This window comes from Pan paniscus, chromosome 13 (assembly GCF_029289425.2).
Source record: "Pan paniscus chromosome 13, NHGRI_mPanPan1-v2.0_pri, whole genome shotgun sequence".
Lineage (NCBI taxonomy): Eukaryota > Metazoa > Chordata > Mammalia > Primates > Hominidae > Pan > Pan paniscus.
In genome coordinates this window covers 133988567-134007437 of record NC_073262.2, presented here as the reverse complement: position 1 = coordinate 134007437, position 18871 = coordinate 133988567, and the positions used below count along the sequence as shown (strand labels likewise).

Below are 18871 nucleotides of genomic sequence, written 5' to 3'. Positions count from 1 at the left end.
CAGAGTCTGAACAGGGCTGGAATCCTGGTTTCGAGGCCCTGCAGTGGGCAAATGAATGCTCTTTCCCCAAAGATATCCATACCCTTGTTCCTGGAACCTGGGACTATGTTAGGTCACAGGGAAAAAAGGGCCTTTGCAGATGTAATTAAGGTCATGGACCTTAAAACAGAAAAATTATCTTGGATTATCTGGGGTGGTCCAAGCTAATCACACGAGTCCATAAAAGCAAGGAACTGTCGCTGGCTGCAAGCAGAGGTGATGCAGCAGAAGAGAAAGTTAGAGATTCTGCGCATGAGATGGCTTTCGCCTCCTTTACTGGACCCATATTTGGTCCAGAGACTCCAGAGGGGTCCTTGAGGAGCCAAGGGCAGCCCTGGCTGACACCAGCCAGGAAACAGGAACCTCAGTCCCACACCCTTGAGGAACTGGATTCTGCCCATGCTCTGATGAGCCTAGACCCAAGAGCTTCCTGAGCCTCCCAGTAAAGCCCCGGTGACTGACAGACACCTTGATTCCAACCTTATAAAATTCTGAGCTGAGAACTAACTGAGCCGGCCTGGACTTCTGACCTGCAGAAACTGTGAGATGGTCAGTGTGAGCTGTTTTAAGCCACTATGTTTGTGTGGCAATTTAGGTGCTACCCTGCCTCCCCTGGTTTGGTTACAGGAGCCAATAATTTTTCATTTGTGGTTTTGGTCACTCATGACTAAAGATTCCAGACTGATGCTGTTATTGTGATCTGTCTCCCACAAACGGCTTGCCCTAGCAGATGGGGAGGAGACAGGGGCACCAGAACATGGGGAAACTTTTGGTGGGGGCAGCAAAGGCTGTGAGAATGACAAGTCTTCTTGAGCATCAGAGCTTGCTTTCTTTTTTTTCTTCTTGAGACATGGTCTCACTCTGTTGCCCAGGCTGGAGTGCAGTGGCACAATCTTGGCTCACTGCAGCCTTGACCTCCTGGGCTCAAGTGATCCTCCCACCACAGCCTCCCAAGTAGCTGGTACTACAGGCATGCGCCACCACACCCGGCTACAGAGCTTTCAAAGGTTCTTCTAGAAGACCCAGATCTACCCCTTCCTCACCTAAATAGATGGATCCCTTCCTCCACCCCAGCAGGTCTGGGGTCACTGGGGAGAGAGAGCACACTTGGGAGCCCGAGAGAAGTGACTTGTCTGAGAATGTTCTATGGTGGTTTGGTCAAAGCCTGCAAAGGTTGGCAGGGTCAAAAGACAGAAAATCATGATTCCGAGGAAGATTGGGAGCAATAGGAAAGGAAAGGTTGGTGCCTTTACTACATGCAGAGGTCCCCTACATGGATAGACAAGAAGACCCCAGGAGAGAAATAGGGCAAAGAGTTCACAAAAGAGAAGTAAAGCCAGCTCACAAACAAGCAAGCAAGAAATAAAAAGAAGGTAGAAATAAAGAAGGAAGGAAGGACAGGAGGAGAGGAGGGAGAGGAAGGAAAGGAGAGAGATGCCATTTGCCACCAATGGCAGGAGAACACAGCATCCAAGCTCCCAAGTTGCACCTCCCTGCCCCAGGCATCCCTTCGCAGCTGCAGCCTGTCCTGCTCACCTCCTGGGACATCTCAAGGTACTACCAGTGTTTCTTCAGCCCTCTGGAGCCATGTCTCCTAGCACCTCTAGTCTTCCTTCATCTATAGCCAAAGTCCCCTGGCCAGCCTGCCTCAACCTTTGCTCTGCCGGACACAAGCACTGATTGAGCAACAGGGGCATACATGCCTAGGGCCAGGCACTGAAATGGAAACAAACATTTCTTAGATACAACACCAAAAACGTGATTCCTAAAATAAAAAAATTGATAAATTGGACTTCATCAAAATTAAGAACTTCTGCTCTTTGAAAGACATTTGGAAAAGCATGAAAAGACAAACCACAGACTGGGAGAAACTGTTTGCAAAGTACATGTCTGATAAAGGGCTTGTATCAAGAATATGTAAAGAACTCTCAAATGTGATAAATAAGAAATAAACAACCCAATCGAAACATTAGCAAAAGATTTGAACAGACACCTCACCAAAGAAGACATTTGGATGACAAATACTCCCATGAAAAGTTGCTCAACATCATTAGTCATTAGGGAGACATGAATTAAAACCATGGCGAGAAAGCACTACACACCCATTAGAATGTTTGAATTAGAAAGACTGACCATACCAAGTGTTGGTGAGGATGTGGAGCAACTGGAAGGAACTCTCATACACTTCTGGTGGGAATATAAATTGGTATAACTTTGGAAAACAGTTAGATGGTCTCTTTCTTTCTCTTTTCTTTTCTTTTTTGTAGAGACAGGGTGTCAGTATGTTGCCCAGGCTGGTCTCAAACTTCTGGCCTCAAGTGATCCTCCCATCTTGGCCTCTCAAAGTGTTGGAATTACAGGCATGAGCAACTGCACCCTGCCAGGATGGCTTCTTAATAAGTTAAACGTATACTTTTATACGTTTCGAAGAGAAACAAAATGTGTGTCCATACCGAGATGTGTACATGAACGTTCACAGCAGCTTTATTTGTAGTAGGCACATATACCAATTGTGACATATCTGTACAATGGAATACTACTACTAATAAAAAGGTCTAGGCCAGGTGCGATGGTTCACACCTGTAATTCCAGCACTTTGGGAGGCCGAGACGGGTGGGTCACAAGGTCAGGAGATCGAGACTATCCTGGCTAACGTGGTGAAACCCCGTCTCTACTAAAAATACAAAAAAATTAGCTGGGCATGGTAGTGGGCGCCTGTAGTCCCAGCTACTCGGGAGGCTGAGGCAGTCAGAATGGCGTGAACCCAGAAGGCGGAGCTTGTAGTGAGCTGAGATCATGGCATTGCACTCCAGCCTGGGCGACAGAGTGAGACTCCATCTCAAAAAAATAATAAATAAAAATAAAAATAAATAAATAAAAAGGACTAAATTATTGCTACACACCACAACAGTGATGAATCTCAAAATAATTATTCTGAATGAAAGAAGCCAGTCAAAAAAAGAATATATCTTGTGTGATGAGGTGTCTTTACTGTGGGTGAGGGCAGAGGGGCAGGGGCAGGGCCAGGGCAGCGTGCTGCAGGGTCTTGGGTGTGGAGACAGGGCTGCCAGGCCAGAGCCCCCTGGGTGGGGTATGAACCTCAGCCAAGGCATTGCAGCGCCTGCCTGTCCCCACCCACCTATCTTGCCTTACCTTGTATGTATAAAATTCTAGAAAGTGCAAACTAATCTATCATGACAAGAAATGTCAATTGCCTAAACATGGGGTGAGGTGGGAGGAATTACAAGGGGCCCAGAGGAAACTGTTGGGAGTGACGTTGACTGTGTCGATCTTGATTATGGCGATGATTTTATGGTTGTTTACATACGTCAAAATTCACCACATTGTATACTTTAAACACATAGAGTTGATTGTTGTCAATTATACCTCAATAAAGCTGTTAAAAAGACGTCTGTGACACATGTGCTGCCCTGGGGAGTTTGCGGTTTTTGCAGAAGGCAGAAGCGAGGCCCAGTGGTAGCCACAGCCCGGAGTGACCCCAGCGTGTGGTGAGCTCAGGAAGGGACCCTTGCATTGCGACCAGAAGCTGAGCAACATCGACAGCACCTGGGCTCCTTAGAGTGCAAGCTCCCAGGCCCGTGAGGCCCTGCCCAGTGACCCATATGCACATTTAAGTTTGAGCTTGTGCCTGGCCCCGACAGGACACTGTGGGAACAGTCCCAGGCCCACCCTGCCCTCTCAAAGCAAGGGCCTCACAGTGCGTTCAGTGACAGGGAGGGGAAAGGTCTGAGAGCTGGAGGTGGAGAGGGGCAGGAAGCTGAGGAGTTGAGGTCCCACAAGAGCCTAAAGGTGGCATGCGGTGGCATTGGGAGGAGCAGGCAGGGGCCAAGGCATGCAGGGGCTGTAGGCCAGGGGGACGGAGGCAGGAGCCAGGGCTAGGAAAACCCAACTCCGCATCCCATGGGGTCAAGACCTCCCAGAGGGTCCCTCACACACCTCAGCTTAGCACCTACCTTCAGGGCCCTCCCTGGCCCTAGTCCAATCCCCGTCTTGGCTCCCACACCCCCGACTCCCAGCCCGCTGCCTGGCCCTGGTCTTCCTTCCCTCCCCTCCATGCTGAGTTAGGGGAGAGTCTTGGCTTTGCTGCCACTGCAGCTGGAGCCCTTGGCCCCGGCCTAGGATAGGGACTCAGAAATGAGGATCCTCTGCCCAGGAAAGTGATAATGCCATTTTGGCCCAATCGCAGACTAAAATTTGGAACAGCAGTTTGGTCTTGCCCCTGAAATCATATTGGTTTAATGCCAGCGTTAGGCCCACGGTGCCATCTTGCTTCTGGGAATCTATGGAGCCAGAGGCACCAGGACAAGAGGAGGAGCAGAGGCTGGGCGCCTCCTCTCATCCCTGCTTAGACCCTCCCGTCGCCAGGTGGAACCCCTGTGCCCTCTTCTCCTTGGGCTGTCATCCCGCAGGAGTCAGGGCTGGAAGGTTAACGGGAGCCCTGGGTATACGAGCGGGTGGCTGGCAGGAAGAGGGTCACTGATGGGCTGAGATGAGGGTGGGAGAGATTCAGGGCATTTTCAGAGCCAGAGGACCCAAGATTCTGGAGAGTGGAACTGGGATCTATCCTTAACATGGGAGGGTGACACCAGGAGCTGGGGTGGCTACTGATGGTAGATGTTGGAGAACCAACAGAGCAGAAGAGAAAAGCTCAGTGCTGGGTTTGCTGCTGTAAGAGCAGAAGGCCTCTGTAACGGGGACTCAGGGCTTCTGGTGACAGGCCTCGGTGAGAGAACTGGAGCCTGACTCACAGGTGACAGGCGTCAGCTTTTGCTGTGTCTCCATCGCTTTGGAAGGCTATGAGGTTTGATGCCACGTCTGTCTGGCTTGGGGACCTGCTTTGCTCTCTGACCCCTGAGACCAGCCAGAGAGTGGGTGAGGGCAGAGGGGCAGGGCCAGTGCAGCGTGCTGCAGGGTCCTGGGCCTGGAGACAGTGCTGGGAGGCCAGAGCCCCTAGGTGGGGCATGAAGCCCAGTCAAAGCATTGCAGTGCCTGCCTGTCCCCACCCATGGCCACTGGTCATGGAGCCTCATAGTCCAGCAGTAAACTTTTCATTAGCCAAACCACTGTGTGGGAAAAAACTGTGGTGTATTTCACCCCTGGGCCAGATTGAGTTTCTGAGTTTTATTTAACTACAATTATGACCGTGAACTTTTCAGTCCAGTTTGCTGGGCCCACTGCTGCCTGTGCCTGATGGAGACCTTAAAATCCTCAGCACGAACCTTGGGCCTCATGGCCGAGGCTGTGGCCCAGGTCTCATCCACCAAAAGAGTCCAGAGCTGAGTCTGGACCTCGAGCCGGGCACTGCCACTGTCACCATCTGTCCCACCTTTAATCTCTGTGCTGAATTCCTTAATCACAGGCCACATCATCCCCTCTTTTGTCCCTTCATCATCTTACATTTATACACGACACCAAGAGAACCCTCACAATTTTGAAATAAAAGTGAAGGTGGAAAATTGTTTTCCTGAGTGGAGCAGAGAGTGGAAGATGGAGTGGAGAAGAGTGGAGGAGACAGTGAAGGAGGGAGTGGAGGATGGAGTGGAGGATGGAGTGGAGGAGAGAGTGGAGGATGGAGTGGAGGAGAGAGTGGAGGAGAGAGTGAAGGAGGGAGTAGAGGAGACAGTGGAGAATGGAGTGGAGGAGGGAGTGAAGGATGGAGTGGAGGATGGAATGGAGGATGGAGTGGAGGAGGGAGTGCAGGAGGGAGTAGAGGAGACAGTGGAGTATGGAGTGGAGGAGGGAGTGGAGGATGGAGTGGAGGAGGGAGTGGAGGAGACAGTGGAAGATGGAGTGGAGGAGAGATGGAGGATGGAGTGGAGAAGAGAGTGGTGGATGGAGTAGAGAGTGGAGGATGGAGTGGAGCCTGGAGTGGTTTTGAACTCAAAGAAAGAGGAGTTTGCTCCTAAGCAAACCAAAGGGGCCCAGCCAAATGCTGATTTCCCTGGAAGCACCCGAGCCCTGGGCATCCATCGGCACCTCCTGATGGAAGGGTAAAGGGCCTGTGGAGCGTTGGAGGTGGTTTCACAGTTAAAAATTTAAGGACCAGAGTTACACTGGGCTTGAAGGTGGGTTTTGAAGGAAGATGGGAGCAACGTGGCACACAAAACTCAAGCAGCAATCCCAAGTCTGAGTGACCAGGGTCAGTGTTTAGGTTATAAACCTTTGGATTGCTAGCGACACCCAACCTGAAGTATCTTTTTTATTTTAAAGGCAGGGATTTATTGGCTCAGTTAAGCTGAGCAGGGCCGGGTATTGCTGGAAACAACCAGATTCCACCGGGCGATCGGCCCCTCTGCCTCTTCCTGAATAGCGGCTCTCTCTCTCCTCCTGTACCATGGCTTCCTCTGGAGATGGAGGCCCAGCCACTGGCAGCTCTCATCTCAGCTTTGTCTTTGAAAGGGAAAGTGGGGGGTCCCATCTGCTCCCGACCAGGGCAGTCGGGCAGTTCCCATGTAGACCACATGGCGAGAGTGGGGAGGGGAGGCCTCCGCCTGGAGGGAGGCCTGCTCAACCCTCACCCTGGCCAGGCAGCGCCGCAGCTGCTGATGGCTCTGGGATCCCAGGCCACACCAGAGGATCCCCACGGACGGGCTCAGCAGAGCACCAGGACGCCCTGAAGCCCAAGTTCCAGGTGTTGTGTGATGCCACTCCCCACCCATCCTCTCCACATCACGGCCTCGGCCATGGTGGCCTCTGGAAGCGCCATTGTTGATCGTGGCCCCCCTTACTGGCTCTAGTCGGCCTGACTCATGACCTGATTCTCCTTGAGATCTTTGTATTGACAATGGCCACTCCCTCCATTCTTCCTCTCAGCCACGGGAACAACAAACATCCAGTTGCCTGGGCCTCAGCCTCACCCCAGAGGATGGCCTCACCCTGCCTGACTCTGCTTCCTTTCCTAGGATGGGGGTTATTGGTCCTGGGGTCTCCTAGTACCCCAGCAACCTTGCCCACTCATGTGCACTCATGCGGCACAGCAATAGCCGTGAGTCAGAGAGCGAGGTCTCCTCCCTGTCACTATTTCCAGGGTCTCTGGGGGAGGGGGGTTTCACAAAATCTGAAACTTCTCTCCTCTTTGGCCTGGTTTTTGCATTTTTCCACCTGACCACTATTTCATGCCCTTTTTGGAGTCTTGGCTGCTGCTGGGGTCTCCCAGGGATGCTGATTCCCTGTCCCTGCCTCCCTCCCCCTCCCCCAGCCTCCCCTGTCTCTGCGGCAGCCTCCTGGGCCTTGTCCAGGGTGCTCAGCGCACAGCAGCCGCCTCCTTGCTGGTTTGCCACACAGCCCCAGGGTAGTCATCCCAACAGGGCCCAGGTGGGATGCCCGAGGCCAGGGAGGGCCATTGGCCTATCCTCAGACCCTGGGGCCAAGGGCCTCCCTGGAGGCTGTGCACACATGCTTTCTTCTCTCTGTCGCCTGGGCTGGGGTGCAGTGGCACAATCTCGGCTCACTGCAACCTCCACTTCCCGGGTTCAAGCAATTCTCCTGCCTCAAGCCTCCTAAGTAGCTGGGATTACAGGCGCACGCCACCATGCCCGGCTAATTTTTGTATTTTTGATAGAGACAGGGTTTCACCATGTTGGCCAGGCTGGTCTTGAATTCCTGACCTCGTGATCCGCCCACCTCGGCCTTCCAAAGTGCTGAGATTACAGGCGTGAGCCACCGTGCCCGGCCAGCTGTGCACACATTCTAATCATGCTGTTCCCCTTTGAGGCCTTGAAAGACTGGCCTTCGGCTGGGCTTGGTGGCACGTGCCTTTAATTCCAGCACTTTGGGAGGCCTCACAGGAGGATCAATTAAGGATAGCCTGGGCAACATAGCAAGACTGTCTCAAAAAAAAAAAAAAGACTGGTGTTTGGCTGAGAATGGCAATGGTAATGGCGTCCCAAATCCAGGCCCCAGCCCTTCAGCCCCACTCTTCTTGCCTTTGGCTGAGGTACTTTATCCAGCCTCTACCCCACCTTCCCTCAGTAAACCCAGGGTCCCTGGTCCTGCCCCTCAGGGCCTATAAGCCACTGGGACCCTCTGCCTGGCTTCTCCCTTGAAGACGGTGCTGCCTGAGTTGAGGCCTGACTTGGCATAACTTGGAAACTTGCTGGTCAGAGGGTGGCACCCTGTACGCCCCTCCTTTCCAGCCTGGTCAGCGCTCCCTACTCCAGGCTGTTTGAGACCCAGGCCACACTATCATGTATCCAGTGAACTCTTCCCCCCCGGGAACTGGTGACTCATCACTGAAGACTTGTGACAAAGAGCACCTCCACACCTGTGCACACTTGGGGCAGGCGTGTTTCCAGAGGCCCAGAGGGACAGCGAGAGCGTGAGCAGCAACACTGTGCCAAGCAGGAAGGTGTCCAAGTGACACCCAGGACAACTGGAAGAAGCCCTCGGTGATCACAGAAATGGGGAGAGGCTCTGAGCCAGATGCTGGAAGGTGAGCTGACACAAGTGCTTTGGGCCAGTGCGATCCCTGAGGACCTGTAGAAAGAGATTTGGGCAGAGTCAGCCGCTACCTCTCCATCGTGCATGCCACACCCTTGACTTTGCCATTTCAGGGACGCACACTGCCTTGCTTCCTCTAACTCTCCCTGACATAGTTCCTGATCCACCCAACATCCTGCCTCTGAGGCTGCACCGTCTTGCACGGCTTCTGCCAGTGGTGTGCTGGTAAACATTTAATAACCGGCTCTTGGGGGTGGGGGCTAAAGCTCTGGTTTGTGGTGCTTGCCAATTTCTGGGTGTAAATACCCCCACCATGGCCAGTTTCAAGCTACCAAAATGATGTCACTGAACACAGAGCTGGGAAGAGATGTCCAGCAGCCTTTGTTAATTCTGTCATATTTCCACCATACAGATGCAACAGATGTGAATAACCTCCAGGACTGAGGACAGTGGATGCAGGAAAATCCTTAGGAAAGGATGTTTTGAGTATTTATTCCCTTTGTTCTTAATAGAATTTATTTTACTGTAAGTTTATATAACTTAAGTTTTGGTAATGGCTATGTTTAAAAGCAGCTCATAGAATTCCCCCAAACTGGGCTGGGCGCGGTGGCTCATGCCTGTAATCCCAGCACTTTGGAAGGCCAAGGTGGGCGGATTACCTGAGGTCAGGAGTTCGAGACCAGCCTGACGAACATGGTGAAACCTCGTCTCTCCTAAAAGTCCAAAAATTAGCCAGGCATGGTGGCACGTGCCTGTAATCCCAGCTACTTGGGAGCCTGAGGCAGGAGAACTGCTTGAACCCGGGAGGCGGAGCTTGCAGTGAGCCGAGATCGCACCATTGCACTCCAGCCTGGGCAACAGAGCGAGACTCTGTCCTAAAAAAAAAAAAAAGAATTCCCCCCAAACTTAGTAATCAGCTCTGTGAGCTGTCCCAAACTGGCCACACACCGCTGCCTCCTGCCCAGGGGCCAGAGGAGAGCCTGGTGGACTCCTTGCTCCCCAGCACCCCTCAAGATCACAACTTTAAGGCCTTTGCTCCAGCCTCCCTTCTTAGAGCTCATGCCACCACTTCCCTGTCTTCTCTGGGTCTCCCCTCTGACCTCAATGCCTTTGGCATCCAGCTCACCGCCTTGACGGGCACTGGTGCAGGCTGACCTCTGGCCAGTGCTCTAAGGAAACTGCTCTCAAGCTGGCCTTAGCCTGTTATCTTCTTCCCCACCTCCTCTACAGCCCGACCATGGTGACCGCCCTCCATCCCCTGCTTTCCTCCCTGGGTTCCAGAGCTTGCATCCTTAGTCCTCCCCCTGCACTCCAAGTCCTCCTCCCTGCATCCCTAGTCCTCCTCCTCCTCCTTCCTTGAAACTCCTGCACCTGCCTATCGGGGAACCTGCCCCAGTAATCACATAAGTTCTTTTCTATTTTTCCTGAGCGTCGGCCAGCTTGAGAAATAAAGGGACAGAGTACAAAAGAGAGAAACTGTAAAGCTGGGTGTCCGGGGCAGACATCACATGTTGGTAGGATCCGTGATGCCCCACAAGCCACAAAAACCAGCAAGTTTTTATTAGGGATTTTCAAAAGGGGAGGGAGTGTGCGAATAGGTGTGGGTGACAGACACCAAGTACTTAACAGGGTAATAGAATATCACAAGGCAAGTGGAGGCAGGGCGAGATCACAGGACCACAGGACCAAGGCAAAATTAAAATTGCTAATGAAGTTTTGGGCACCATTGTCATTGATAACATCTTATCAGGAGACAGGGTTTGAGAGCAACCGGTCTGACCAAAATTTATTAGGCGGGAATTTCCTCTTCCTAATAAGCCTGGGAGCGCTATGAGAGACTGGAGTTTATTTCATCTCTGCAGCCTCGACCATAAGAGACGACCACGCCCCCGGGGGAGGGGGGCCAGTTCAGAGACCCACCCCCAGGTGTGCATTCTCTTTCTCAGGGATGTTCCATGCTGAGAAAAAGAATTCAGCGATATTTCTCCCATTTGCTTTTGAAAGAAGAGAAATATGGCTCTGTTCCGCCCGACTCACCCATGGTCAGAGTTTAAGGTTATCTCTCTTATTCCCTGAACAATTGCTGTTGTTACCCTGTTCTTTTTTCAAGGTGCTCAGATTTCATATTGCTCAAACACACATGCTGTACAATTTGTGCAGTTAATGCAATTATTACAGGGTCCTGAGGCAACATACATCCCCCTCGGCTGACAGGATTAAGAGATTAAAGACAAGACAGGCATAGGAAATCACAAGGGTATTGATTGGGGAAGTGATAAGTGTCCATGAAATATTCACAACTTATGTTTAGAGACTGTAGTAAAGACAGGCATAAGAAATTACGAAAGTATTAATTTGGGGGAACTAATAAATGTCCATGAAATCATCACAATCCACGTTCTTCTGTCATGGCTTCAGCCAGTCCCTCCGTTTGGGGTCCCTGACTTCCCACAACACCTGCTGTCTTCTTTCTCACCCCCGGGTTCTGTCCCCAGTTTCCTATTTCTCTAGTCCCCCTTCTGAGATCCCATCCACCCCCAGGCTTTAGTAGACACCTTAAGGAGATGACTCTGGATAGGGCTCTGTAGCCCTGACTTTTTGCTAATTTTGCAACCATTTCCTAGAAACCTGCCTGATGTTTCAACCTGGGACTGGTGCTCTGGCCTGGACCGTGCCATCCGAAAAGGCCAGAAATTCTCCCTAGAAGATGGATGGCAACTTGAAAGCCAGTGGGACCGTGTCTCCACATCTGACACACTGCAGCCCCAAAGAATATATTTGTTCAATTGAATCTAAATGGAGAGGGTATACCACAATGGAAAAACAGCCCTAAAAGATTTGGTTCTGCAAAGCTCTGAACAGCATCTATGTGGTAGCTTGCAGCAGTATTGCCTCTGGTTCATTCGGGGTCCCTGTATCCACATCCTTTCACACAGACTTGGGCCTTGGCCATGTGGTCTGCTTTGGACAATGGGAGAATAGTGAACGTGATATGAGACTTGGGCTTGATTTCTCTAACTGCCATGGGAGCCCCGAGGCCACCATGTGAACAAGCCTAAGCCAGAGGAGAACCAAGGGCTCAGCCAACAGCCAACTACCAGACATGAGTGAAGCCCCTGACTGCCCTCTGACCATAAGACATAGTTGAGTTCAGCCAAGCCCAGCAGAAGAATCGCCTATCTGTGCCCAGCCCCCATCACTGATCCAAATCATTATAAAGCTAATAAATTTGTTGGTTTAAGCCACTAAGTTTCAGAGGTAGTTTGTTAATATGCAAAAGCTAACCTAATCACTTCTTAGAACAGCACACCCCAAATAATATCTGGAGAGATAAAGCTAGGCAAACAGGCACACCACCAGCCACAGGCTGTGCTATCAGGCACTGTGGGAGGGACAGGGGGATCCCCCAGATTCTAGGCCAGGAGAGAGGGGTGAGGTATTCACCTTGCATACAAAATTTAAAGGGCTACCCCAAAACTCAGTAATGAAGACACATGATGTAATATTTTAAAGTAATATTTTAAAAAAATCAAATTGGTATCTCTGGTCCACGTCCCAGCTGCCTATTTTGTAAATACAGTTTTATTAAAACTGGGGCTGGGATTAGGGTTAGACAAGCCAGGTGGGGTCATCCAAGTACAGGGCCAGACTTGTTTTTATTAAAAAGTTTGATATTTTATCACGGATTTCTTTTCTTTACCTTTTCTTTCTTTTCTTTTTTTTTCATGAACCTTATTTGTTCAACTATTTTATTTTTATTTTTATTTTATTATTATTATTTTTAGCTCTTTTGATTTGGGCCAAATCTTTCCTCACCTATTGACTAATCTCTGGCATCTCACTGGATCTCAAACCTCCACCTGCCTATTAAAGTCCCCACCACAGGTCCTAATTTAAGCTCTTGCCAGACAGTTCCACCTTGCTGTGAATGCAGAAATGAGATCAAGTCCCACTCAGAAGAAACCAGAAGACGTGAGGTAACCAGAGGGGCGGCTCAGCCTCCAGGGCAGAGGAGCCATAATCTACCTGGGGCCTTACCATTTTCCAGAAGGTCCAAAGATCCCTCTCTGTGGCTTCCCTTGGTAGTTTTCAAGGGCAAACCTTAGGCGCCATCTGCTTGGATCTCCATCTGGAGATCTGGCCTTTAAACAGGTTTACTTGTGTTTTAGATTCTTTCCCCTTAGACTGGGGTCATACCCATCCTCAGCAAGCTCATTGGAGCCGGTAGATAGTTGGAATATTTGTGAATAAGTTGTTGGTATTTTACAAAGTATATTTCTAGCTGTCAGCCTTGGAATGCAGAGGCGTGAGCCCAGGAGTGTACTCTCCCAGGGTGTGGTGCAGAGGCCTGGGTGATATTTTCAGCACTTTCCTGGAAGAACCACACATACCCCACCTGGTAATCTCAATGTATTTTTTTTTTTTGACGGAGTCTCTGTCGCCCAGGCTGGAGTGCAGGGGCGTGATCTTGGCTCACTGCATCTTCCATCTCCCGGTTCAAGCTATTCTTGTGCCTCAGCCTCCTTGAGTAGCTGAGATTACAGGCACCCACCACCACGTCCAGCTAATTTTTTGTATTTTAGTAGAGACGGGGTTTCGCCATGTTGGCCAGGCTGGTCTCGAACTCCTGGAGGCCTCAAGTGATCCATCCGCCTCGGCCTCCCAAAGCACTGGGATTACAGGTGTGAGCCACCGTGCCCGGCCTAATCTCAGTGTATTTTGACCCTAAGTTGGATACTCCCCACTTCTCTAAAAGACTATCTTTTCTTCTCCTCAAACCATCAGACATCTACAGATCAGACTTTAGCTCTTTGGTAGGCTTGAGGGAAAAGTAGTGGTTGACTTCAGACGAGGGAGACACTGACCTGACCCCGATGATTCTCCCACCCCCCCCTGGACTTCTGCTGCTCCCACACCAAGGGCGGGAAAGGCTGTGCCAGCCAGTGGCATCTGAGGAATCTGTAGGGGAGTGGACTTCTTGTGGGGAGCAAGAGAGATTTTTCCATTCCACTCCTTTGCTGTTTGTCTGCAACCACTCTACACCTTTTCAAAGTCTCACCACGGAGGAGTTGCATTTTGCGGACCCTCTGCTTTTCCTCTGTCTGCACCGACACCAGGGGCGAGCTTTGTGTTTGCTCCCAATGCCTCCAGGTCAAGTGAGGAGTTCAGAGAGGGCCTGGTGGCTGACAGGTCAGGACGGCAGCCTTCTTCCCTGAGCACAGAGTGGACACAGTTCCAGAGAACCAAGAGGGGGCCACCAGGCCAGTCACTTGACAGCATCTAATGTGCCCAGCCTGGAGCCGCTGCCAAGAATTCACGAGATGAACCAGGGTCCCGGCCCTGGATGAGCTTCTGGTCATCTCATGGGTAACCTGGCCTCCTGTTTACCTCCTCTGCCTGCGCTCCTGAGGAGTCAGGGGGCCATGGAAAAATCCAGCGCTTAGCCTTTATTTACGACCATTGGGACCAGAGATGTCCCCATTGAAGGGTCTGTGGGCAGATCAGGTGCCTGGGGGAGGGCACGCGACTTTTATCTGCTTTCCATTTCCCTTCATACACACACATACACACACACACACACACACACACACACACACACACACACACACACCACTAAATACTGATGGGTTTTATTTGATTTTAGAGCTTGGGTAACATCCAGGACACCTGTGACTTGCTGGTCCTGAAGGCAAACATCCTTCCTCTGTCCTAAGACTGGATTCTGATGACAGCCCTGGTGAGGGGCGTGCGCAGGCCTCCCCCGCGGGATGGGTCACTTTGCTGGTAGAGCTGTTTATGTTTATGGTCCCAGTGCAGGGAGGGAGGCAGAGGGTGCTCCCTGGTCACACTGGTGGCCTTTTTAAGGCCTTCAAAAAACGTGTGCAGAAGAGCAGAGCTTTGAAGAGGCTGGAACACACCATATTCTCAGAATTTTTTTTTTTTGGGACGGAGTCTCGCTCTGTCACCCAGGCTAGAGTGCAGTGGCACGATCTCGGCTCACTGCAAGCTCCGCCTCCCGGGTTCACGCCATTCTCCTGCCTCAGCCTCCAGAGTAGCTGGGACTACAGGCGCCCGCCACCACGCCCGGCTAATTTTTTTGTATTTTTTTAGTAGAGACGGGGTTTCACCACGTTAGCCAGGATGGTCTCGATCTCCTGACCTCGTGATCTGCCCGCCTCAGCCTTCCAAAGTGCTGGAATTATAGGCGTGAGCCACCGCACCTGGCCTTCTTTCTCAGAGTTTAACACAGGAAGAAAACACCAACTTTGCTGCTGAGACGCAGGCTTGAGAATAAAATGAGCTTCACCCTGAGTTCCTTCTGGGTCCTGGTAGTCAGTCCAAGTGAGGAGGGCTGGCTTCAGCAGCCTTGGAAAAGCCCTGCTCCAGGCTGGCCCCACACTGTCGCCCTGTTGGGGCCTGGAGGGCCAGGGCTGCAAATCCAGCACCTGCTGTTTCTGGGGCCAGAAGATCTCCTGCGGGCAAAAGCCACCCCTCTCCTCTGTGTGTGAAGGGTGAGCAGGAAATTCCCCTCTCCAGGAGGGCAATGCCAGGCTCTCCCCAGCCCTCCTTGGTGGCTCTGCCCCGGGAGAAAGTGACCCGGCTGGCGGGGCTGCGATGGCCTTGCTCTGGTGCTGCCTGGAGAGCCGGCCTCCCCTCAGCTCCCAGAGTCTTGTGGACAACTGTCCCTTCACATCCATCACCGACAGCTGCTGCCAGCTGAGAGCGGGAAGCTGGCTGGTCCTCCGGCAACGTGATGGGGACACCCGGGGACATCCTTACTTCCTGTGAGACTGGCTGCCTGAAGAGAAAAGCCAGAGCAAGATGCCAGTGCTGTGTGGTCTCCGCACAGAATACCCTCTGTCCCACTCAGTCCCTCTTTCAGCCGGCTCAGAAGCGAGGGAACCTTCCCTCTCCCAGGTCACCTGTTCTGTGGCCTGGGCTCGACTGGCAGGCCGGCTCTTTCCTCACAGGAAGCAGGCTGCTTGGTGCGGGTCACTTAGTCAGCTTTGCTGGCAACAGCTCACGTGTTTGTTGAGCCCACAGGACACACAACGCCCATGGCTGGCTGAGCCGTCCACACCGTGGCCACGCTATGCTGCTAGATGTGGGGCCAGGCCAGCCACCAGCTGCTGGTGTCACTGTTGCTATGACTGGGGATCCCTGCCCCAGTGGCACCTTCCTCCTGGCCGAGCCTCCCCTGGATTTGCTGTACCTCCTCTGCGCCTGACCTGGGCTGCGACTGGCTGGGCTGGGGTTTTGGGTGTGTTTCCCAGTGGGAAGCGGGAGGGGTCCCAACCTGGCTCCCCAGCCATGGCCATTACCCCCACTTCCAACCCAGCATGTCCCCAGCTGACCAGAGCACCCAGGGCCTGGCCAGGAAGGTAGTAGGGTGGGGCGGGCTGGGGGTGGCCACAGAAATGCGCATATCCTAAGCGGGACTCCTTTAGTCCTGCCTGGCCTTTTGTTCTGTCCTTTTGTTTTCCCTGTGTTTTGGTAAAGCCCTCTAGAAAGGTTCAGCTCAGTTGGGGCGTGGAGGTGGAGGGGCTATCAATTGGCAGAAGCTGGAAGGGGACAGAGAAAGACAGAGAAGTGGTCCTTACAGTGAGCCTCAGGTGAGAGGGTGAGAGGGAGGCCCCAGGGAGAGAGTGGGGCCCCTTGGGCCCATCCCATCTTCAGGCCCTTCTGGCGGCCCCTCCATCCAGCCTGCGAGCAGACACCCGCTTCTGTTTGACCTGGGGGTGGCCTGACCGAGGCTGGGCCAGGCAGGGACACAGTGGCTGAACCAGGGGCTGGACCACCTCCCACCAGGGCAGGTCCGAGTTTCAGGGCCAACCCCGGGGCAGCAGGGCCAGCTCAGGGCCAACTCTGTGAGCTCCACAGAGGGAAGTGGGGAGGGGCTTCTCTCTCAGTGACCTGCCTGGAGGTCTCACTCCTCAGCTTGAGTTTGAGTCACTGAAGCCAAAGGGAATTTAATAGGAAGGAAGATTCATGCAGAACCAGTCCCTGGAGGAAAGGAAGCCACCTGCTGGGGCCTGGTTGTGTGGGGAAGGGAAGCAGGCCTTCTGCCCTTCTGGCCTGGCCTGGTACACACAGGAGCATGGGGCCAAATATAGCAGCAAAATGCCCTTCCCTCCAGGTTGGCGGGTGGCCAGGCTCCCACGCCAGTGGGGCCCAGGCTGACTTACTCGGCAGGCCCCTTGTGGAGGACGCTGTGGAGCCGGGGCGGCTGGCCTGCTGGGGGCCACATGAAGAGAACAGAGGGGCCAGAACTGGCGCCTTTGCCTTGGGTGGGTTCCAGTCCAGCATCTCTGGAGTGCAGGGGGCCCGGGGCTTGCAGGTGAAGGCTGATGCACATTCCCTAGAACAAAACGTGCAACCTGGAGTCCCAGCTACTACAGCATTAGAAACCACAGGAGGGGCCGGGTGTGGTGGCTCCCACCTGTAATCCCAGCACTCTGAGAGGCCAAGGCGGACAAATCACCTGAAGTCAGGAGTTAGAGACCAGCCTGGCCAACATGGTGAAGCCCCGTCACTACTAAAAATTCAAAAATTAGCCGGGCGGGGTGGCGGGCACCTGTAGTTCCAGCTCCTCAGGAGGCTGAGGCAGGAGAACCGCTTGAACCTGGGAGGAGGTTGCAGTGAGCCAAGACGGCACTGTTGCACTCCAGCCTGGGCGACAAGAGCAAAATTCTGTCTCAAAAAAAAAAAAAAAAAAGAAACTGGCTGAGCATGGTGACTCACGCCTGTAATCCAACACTTTGGGAGGCCGAGGCAGGCGGATCACCTGAGGTCAGGAGTTCGAGACCAGCCTGACCAATATGGTGAGACCCCCCCCCCCACCGTCTCTACTAAAAATACAAAAATTACCCGGGCATGGTGGCAGATGCCTGTAGTCCCAGCTAGTCAGGAGGCTGAGACAGGAGAATTGCTTGAACCTGGGAGGCAGAGGCTGCAGTGGGCCAAGATCACGCCACTGCACTCCAGCCTGGGTGACAGAGTGAGACTCTGTCTCAAAAAAATAAAATTAAAAAAAAGAAAAAAAAGAAACCACAGGAGGAAGGAGACGATGGGCATAAGGTGGGGAAATGCAGGCACCCATGGGCAAGAATCCCCATGCCATGCAGCCTTGGGTCCAGCCCCACCGCTCTCCAGATGGTGATTGCACGGGAGTTCCCTGACACCTTGGGAGCCTCAGTTTCCCTGCCTGTAAAATGTCTAAGGAACAGCTGTGAGAATTCAGTGAGGTCATATCCTGGGCCCAGTTGTTAGCACCCCTTAGATGGAAGTATAGTTCTGGGAAGTAGGACTTGGGAGGAGACTGTGGGATTCTTTTGGTTTGATGTGTTTCTATATGCCTTTTTTTTTTTACATTGATAATATATCACTTTAATAATTAGAAAAATAGGCCGGGCGCGGTGGCTCACGCCTGTAATCCCAGCACTTTGGGAGGCCAAGGTGGGCAGATCACGAGGTCAGGAGTTCGAGACCAGCCTGGCCAGCATGGTGAAACCCCATCTCTACTAAAAATACAAAAAATTAGCCGGGCATGGTGGCATGTGCCTGTAATCCCAGCTACTTGGGAGGCTAGGCAGGAAGATCACTTGTGCCTGGGAGGTCAAGGCTGCAGTGAGCTTTGTTCACGCCAGGGCCCTCCAGCCTGGGCAACAAAGTGTGACCCTGTCTCAAAAAATAAAATTTTTGTATCACTCATAACACTATTCCCCCAAATATTTTCCACATTCTACCTTTTGCCTATGTGACATTGTTGCTTACTTGTAGGTACAGTTACAGGCTCCTGTTACCACTCTGCTTTTATGAGTCTCACCCCACCCTCTCCACACGTCCATGCAGCCTGTCGTTAGCATTTACAAGAGTTGGGTATTATTTCTTCTGATTGATATACTCGGATTTAATAAATGGATGTTCTGCTTTTCTTTCATTCATTGATCAAGTTCATGCGTGCTGAGAATTCTGCTAGGGGCTGGGGATCAGAGATCAGGATGCATTTCCTGATGGGATGAGTTCACAGATACGCGGGGCTATCTGACCAGGGAACTGGGTTGTAAAATCATTACATGAAAGCTTTGCTGATGCTTTTTTCACACATACAAAGGAGCTTTGTACGTGGTCTAGTGAGGTGGTTTCTTTCTTTTTTAAACTGATAAATAATTGTACATATTTATGGGGTACAGTGTGATATTCTGATGCAGATATAACGTGTGTAACCATCAAATGAGGTGTTTTAAAATTATTTGGTTCAAATTTTTATGTTTTACTATTCATATTTTGATATTTTGTGTCATTATTATAATAGTTAACTTATTTTAATTTATCTTTTTTTTTTTTTTGAAATGGAGTTTTGCTCTTGTTG

At 51.9% G+C, this 18871-nt stretch overlaps 1 protein-coding gene across 15 annotated transcripts in view; it reads right to left on the bottom strand.

The window, feature by feature from the left end:
* Positions 1-18871, bottom strand: part of ARMC9 (armadillo repeat containing 9) — a 190006-nt gene that overhangs the window by 7661 nt on the left and 163474 nt on the right. For 5 of the 15 annotated variants that reach the window (XM_063595613.1, XM_008975344.4, XM_055109208.2 and 2 more), the window contains 2 exons: positions 16686-16858; positions 9972-15298 (listed from right to left, as the gene is read on the bottom strand). In XM_063595613.1, the coding sequence (XP_063451683.1) occupies positions 15276-15298; positions 16686-16858 (196 nt within the window). In that variant the 3' untranslated portion in view covers positions 9972-15275. Of the gene's footprint in view, positions 1-8980; positions 9375-9971; positions 16859-18871 lie in introns of those variants that run through there. The other 10 variants (XM_063595609.1, XM_063595606.1, XM_063595610.1 and 7 more) reach the window with 6 other exon arrangements.